At 40.6% G+C, this 6,373-nt stretch overlaps 1 protein-coding gene across 1 annotated transcript in view; it reads left to right on the forward strand.

The window, feature by feature from the left end:
- Nucleotides 1-1,900, forward strand: part of LANCL3 (LanC like 3) — a 96,021-nt gene extending 94,121 nt beyond the window's left edge. The window contains exon 5 of the mRNA XM_045471577.1: nt 371-1,900. Coding sequence (XP_045327533.1) covers nt 371-530 — 160 coding nt within the window. The 3' untranslated portion in view covers nt 531-1,900. The remainder of the gene's footprint in view (nt 1-370) is intronic.
- Nucleotides 1,901-6,373: the final 4,473 nt, after the last annotated feature.

Here is a 6,373-nt window from a genome sequence, read left to right on the forward strand (position 1 = left end):
AGGAACAGTCATATATCAGCTTGCTTCTATTCAAGATAAATAAAAAATATGGCTATTTATCTGTCTCTTTTACTTTTCACTATTGGATGACAGAAGGAATGAAGTCCTCAGAAAATACCAAACTGCTCTGCTTTGCAAACTCTGACAATAGTTGAATTTGCTTGTCAAGATAATTTATTGTGAAACATACACAGTGATATAATGGATCCTCTTTAAAAAAACAAAAAACAAAAAAAAAAAAAGCTTTCTTGAAATATTATACAGTTCCAGAAAGAAAATGGTGCTAAAACTTTAACTTATCAGAGAGGAGGAAGAAGCAATCCAAAACTAATAATATGTTAAAAGTGTTCATATTTTCTTCTTCTCTTAGGTTTGCTGAGTTTTTATTTACCGAGGAATTCAAGGCTGGTTCTCGGGTCCTTGAAAGTATATACAGCTTGTATGAAGGCTTCTCCGGGACGGTGTGCTTTCTGATCGATCTGCTGCAACCCAATCAGGCGGAGTTCCCTCTCTTCAGCGTCTTTGTCTAGAAGGCTCCATCTCCCACTGTGGCCCTGCAGAAGGTCCCTGAGATTTCCCAAGCCTACCCGAGGCAGTTTCCACATAAGCCACATTCAATGGTATCACAACCATGAGCCTTAACATTGCCGCCCGGAAGGAAGGGAGGGAGAGAGGGAGAAGGCAGGTGAAGGCAACATGATGCTAGACTTAAGGGAGAACGGTTTGAGAACCTGCAAAATAAAGACACCACAAGTCCTCTAAAAACTGTAGAGATTTAACATTTCAGGGAGTAGATGTGAAACCTGAGATCAGAGGAAAAAGGGAAAGAGAAATCATGGTTTTCAGTTATGGCATAGAAAACAAAACTGAAATGTGGACTAGGGTAATAAAATGGCAATACCTTTGCAATTGGAAAGAGAATTTGACCATTTATGGGTGCCTTCCACCCCTAAATTCAGAAGTAAACACAACCGAAAGCTAAAATAATTGCCCAGCTGAAAATTGCTAGCTAGGAGGGATGAAATGTCAGGTTGCTGAAGGACAAAAAAGGAAACTCCTGGTTGTTCAATCCCTTTACTTGTTGAAATTCATGATTTTTACTGAATGGAGAAGTTTGCATATGAATCTCTATTTTTAATCACTACCCTGATCACTTTAAGGGAAACATATCATAACTTTTTTTAAGATTTTATTTTTAAATAATATCTACACCCAACACGGGGCTCAAACTCACAACCCCAAGATCAAGAGTCGCACGCTCTTCCGACTGAGCCAGCCGGCCACCCTGAAATATATCATCACTTAGTTTAAATCTTGAAATTCGAAGTTTCTTTAGGCCTTGCATCTCTTTTCCTGGTTCCTTTTTCTTTCCTAAAGCTCAATTAGAATAGTAAAACTCATAGGCTAGCAAATACTGTGACAAGTGTTGCTGTCAAGTGTTTTTCTCAATTTGAAGCGTGGGCTGTGTATTGTCTATTGTTAATCAATATTAAAATGCTTATGTAATCCCTATGAAGCTATCAGCTGAATTGTAAAATACCCTCGTGGTAAAAATCACTCACTTGTCTCAAAGATCAGGGTAGCCACTACAAAGGTATGTCGTTTCTGCCTTTGAAGGAATACTGTGTCCCCTGGGACAGGCAGACCCTGGCTGAAGAAGGGACCTGGTGATGGTGAAAAGAACATTGCTAAAGTTTCTGCTATTAGATTAACACATGAGTAAACTCCCTGGCTAATCACCTTACTTTCCAAGACACAGGCTCCACTAGAAACTGTCTACAGTACCCACTGAGCCAAGTTGCCATATTAAATCCAACCCTCCTGTAAACACACAGAAGTTGTAAAACTACTTCAGGTAAATAGGGGTTTGCAGAACACTGTAGAAGCATTTGTCAGATGAGAACACACACTGACCCTTCCCTAATATTTGGCCACTGGCAATTTCATATATCAGAGGATGGAATTGTGTACTGTATAAGATTTAAGAATTATTGAAATAGTCATTAAATATTTGCATATGTGATAGATGTAAAAAAATATATATATACATATTCTACATCTATCTCCATGTAAACCTAAACACTAAGTTCAGTTGTTCCTAACTTCTTGATTTATAAACTGAGAGGAGTTGGGGATATTCTGTTGCCTAAGAATATGTGTGTGTGTGTGTGTGTGTGTGTGTGTGTGTGTGTGTGTGTGCTGTGCGTGTGTGCACGCTCATTTTTCTGGGAAGAGGTTCTCTAGCATTCATAAGATTCTCAAAGAATCTGTGGCTGAAGAAAGGTAGGAGGTACCTTTGTATATTTTAAGACTGAATGTTTACACTCAATCAGAACAAGGTTGGACAAAATGGTTCGAAAAGCATGCACCTTTTTTGTTTATTGTTTCCTTTTCATATCCTCAGATATAAATATATAAAATTGGCCTCACTTGTTCATTTTTGAAGATACTCAGGTTGGAGCAGCACCACATAAATAACAGCTTTCAGATGACTCCCAAAGTTGGGTTCTAGAGGTTCTTTCCTGAATAGTCAAGGCCTCTCAGAAAGCCTTATGTCAAAATGCCTTGTATGGAGTAGTCTCCTTTTGAAAGGATGGTGGTATTTGCTTTTCAGCATCTGTTTTTTTTTAATGTTTATTTATTTTTGAGAGAGAGAGAGAGACAGAGACAGAGTGCAAGCAGGGGAGGGGCAGAGAGAGAGGGAGACACAGAATCTGAAGCAGGCTCCAGGCTCTGAGCTGCCAGCACAGACCCCGACACAGGGTCCGAACCCACGGACCGTGAGATCATGACCTGAGCTGAAGTCAGCCGCCCAACCGACTGAACCACCCAGGCGCCCCTCAGCATCTGGTTTTAAATTCATTTCCTTTGGCTGGAAGTAATAAGCATCCTATATACAGGGCTTAATGGAAAACATGCTGTTTTCATCATCCAATAACCCCTTGAGGTGATTTAGGCCATTGATCCAAAAATCTCACAGCCAGGAAGGGGCAGAATGAGGATTCGCATCCAGGGTTTCACTTCACAAGTGTATTTATTCAGTATCCTAGACTAGAATCTGGGGATTCTAGCAATGAACAAAAGTACCCCTGGAAGGTACCTTCTGTTTCTGTTTGCTGACCCTTCTACTATTCATCCGTGAGACCTTAAACCTAAAGCACTCAGAAGTGATCATCTAGTTCAACATATCAGTTTCATTCCTAGGAACTTCAGAACAATTGGACCCATTCCTGCCCACCCACCCTTTTAAGGTCTAGCAGGGTAACTATGACATTGTGCAGACCCTTATGAAATGACAACCCTCTCGGGTGTTGAATCCAAGCAAAGGCCATGTTCGAGTGTGTCTTTATGAATTGACACCTTGGTAATTTAGAAACAAGGGTAAGCTTGTTTAGCACTTAAACATGCTGAAAGTTTTCATTTTCCTGAAAGAGTAGAATTGTAGGTTTAGGAAGATCCTCTTCTATCTTGTTTTCCCAAGAAGTGGGGAAAAGACCTTTAATGTTGCTGTTGAAATCATGACATGGCACTTCTTATTTAATTAACTTATTCCCTTCTTTTTTATTATTTTTTTTTTAATTTTAAAAATTTATTATATATATATATAGAGAGAGAGAGCGCATGCGATGGGGCGGGGTGATGGGGGACGACAGGGGCAGAGGTGGGGAGAGAGAGAATCCCAAGCAGGCTCCACACTCAGCCCAGAACCTGATGCAGGGCTCCATCCCATGACCCTGGGATCACGACCTGAGCCAAAATCCAGAGTCTGACACTCAACCAACTGAACCACCCTGGCGCCCACAATTTATTCCCTTCTAAGCAGTAACACCCTTTTTTGAATAAGTGCTTAGGCAGGTTGCCTCGTGAAGGCTACAGGGGCATTTTCACCACCACTAATGTAACTTTAATATTAGTCATTATATGTGGCATGGACAATTGTAAACCCAGAAGGTAACAGTGGAAATATTTGAGGATAGATTGAAAGAATCTCTCAGCAATGGGGAGACTGCATTATACTTTAAGAGTAGGAAGTTTTGAAAAATATTACAACTCTGTGTATTTTGTTTCATCAACACAATTACGTACCTTCTCTTCCACACATACCCCCAAATAGATATTTTTGCCCAATCCCATTTCAGTCATCAGTTTTTACTTTTTTGCTCTGTTTATAACCTAATAACTGAGATTTGACAAACAGGTTTTTCAGCATTTACACACCCGTGACTGCACTATTAAGATAATAGTAGTAACTTTCTGATAATTCGAGAAACAGTCATTTTCTTGGTCTGTGTTAAATTGGAAACTCTTTCATGGCAATTTATAACCTTAACTTTCTTTGACACACTAAGATTGTAATCAAGGTAGTACTCAAATTGTTTCAATTTCTGTAGAGAGCAAGTCTCAATAATTTCAATGCAACCAATGTAAGCTTGTGATTTATAACCATGTTAAGGAAACGAATAAAAGGAAAAACATTAGTAATGCAAAGAGACCTCTCCACCTCACAGGATTCTCATGAGAGGTGTCGGTGATAAAACGAATATCAGAGAGTTTTGTAATAGGCAGTTAATTTGTATATTTTAAAGGGAAGCTGTATTTTCAGTACCTACTATTTGCATAGAAAATCGTGCTCAATTTTGACTTCAAGTAAGCATGTCAGCCACATGGAATCTCCCCATGGATGCAGTGCTTGGGGTCTGGATCACATGATGGGTAAAAATGAAGTGCATGTTTTTTATATTCTAGAACCAATCCTGACTATAGTATTCGTGCCTCAGTAGGTTCTGGTTCACTGGGGCTTAGTAAATAGGAATAGGCTGATTTAGCTCCGGAGCTCCTTTTAATGCAAATATTTATTTTGCTTGCTGGAAGCAAAGGATTACAGTGCCAGAAAGGAGCTGACAGGCTAACTCAGCAGAGCAAAAGTGAACTGGAAAATAAAGTATTTTTGGTGGAGTTTGGTCTGCAGTGTAATTCAGGACTCAGAACTGTGCAGCATATAGCGATAGAAATATACTCTCAATTACATATAAGGCCTGCCTTTGGGGATCTGGGTTATTTATTCAACACAGTCCTGGATTAATAGCTAAATGACCAGCCTCAGATTCGCCAAGCCCATGTTATCTTGGCATAAACTTGGCAAGGAAAGCAAATGATAGGGCAGCCTAGGGGTGGGTGGGGAAGGCTTGCTGGAGCTGGGCATCTCAATGTGAGTTGCGGATGTACTTTTAATGCTAAGAACCAGTCATCTTACTGGTTCTATTGCTGCTGGGTTACTGGTGGGTTCATCTTACTGGTGGGCTCTATCGCTTCCTGGGACCTCTACACACCCCCACCTTGATCTTGATTCAGCAACTTCTTGTTCTCCCTTTGGTCTTTAAATAGTACATTCTGATGTTTATTTTTTCCTGTGTGTGCTTAATCATGTGACCTCCTTTTGCCTGGGAGGGCAGGCTTTCTCCTTATCTCTTCCATCCATGTCAGTCAGTTCGTAGTTAAAAGCTCCAGGCTGAATAAAGCTGGACTCCCCTCTGGACAGAAGGGGAGGCTTCTGACCTTGAGGTCAGCCACAGCAGGAGTTGGGCCCACTGTGCAGTCAGGTCACAGGTCCAGGACAGCTCACCCTAAGTGCAGCTGTGCAGGAGAATAGAACGGCAGCCGCATTTATCCTGCTTCTCCTCCATAAAGAAGCCTGGTCATTTTATTTGTACTGTTGTTAAAAATGCCATAGTTGATGCTACATTAAGTATCTGGGCCTCCTGCATTATCCTAAATCTCATGGCGGGAGGGCGGCCCTCTCTCCTGTTTCTTTAACAGAAAGTGCTACTGAATTGAGTGGATAATGTCTTTAGGGTTAAAAAATAATTTTAAAAAATTAAAAAAAATTTTTTTAATTTGCTTCAAATACTGAACCTTGTCATTTCCACCTAGATTAGACAGTTCCACAAACGGCAAAGTCCCTTATCTGCAGAAATTCCTGCATCTTCCTTTGCCTTTGTACCTGTTACTTAACACCTCTGAACTGAATTTGGAAAATCACTTAAAATGAAAACTAAATCCTAGTTTTGTTCTTTGGAGGGGTTTGTCGGTGAATAGTATGGTCAAAAGAGCAGACTATCCTTTCTTTTGTTGTCTTTCTTCTCCCCGTACAGTATTGAGGAAGAAGGGAGAGAGGAAGAAAAGATACAAGAGGCGAGGCTTGATTGTCAAGGACTGTGAAAACCCGGTTTACAAGCCCTTCCTGTTTGTTTCCTCTTTGGTTTTTCTTAGTTGTACGTGGGTGTGGGTGTAGGTGTGTGTGTATGTGTGTGAGAGAGAGGTGGGGGGAGGGGGACCAGAGGGAGACTGACTTAGGGAGAGTCAGTATCACATA

The sequence above is a fragment of the Leopardus geoffroyi genome, chromosome X (assembly GCF_018350155.1).
Source record: "Leopardus geoffroyi isolate Oge1 chromosome X, O.geoffroyi_Oge1_pat1.0, whole genome shotgun sequence".
Lineage (NCBI taxonomy): Eukaryota > Metazoa > Chordata > Mammalia > Carnivora > Felidae > Leopardus > Leopardus geoffroyi.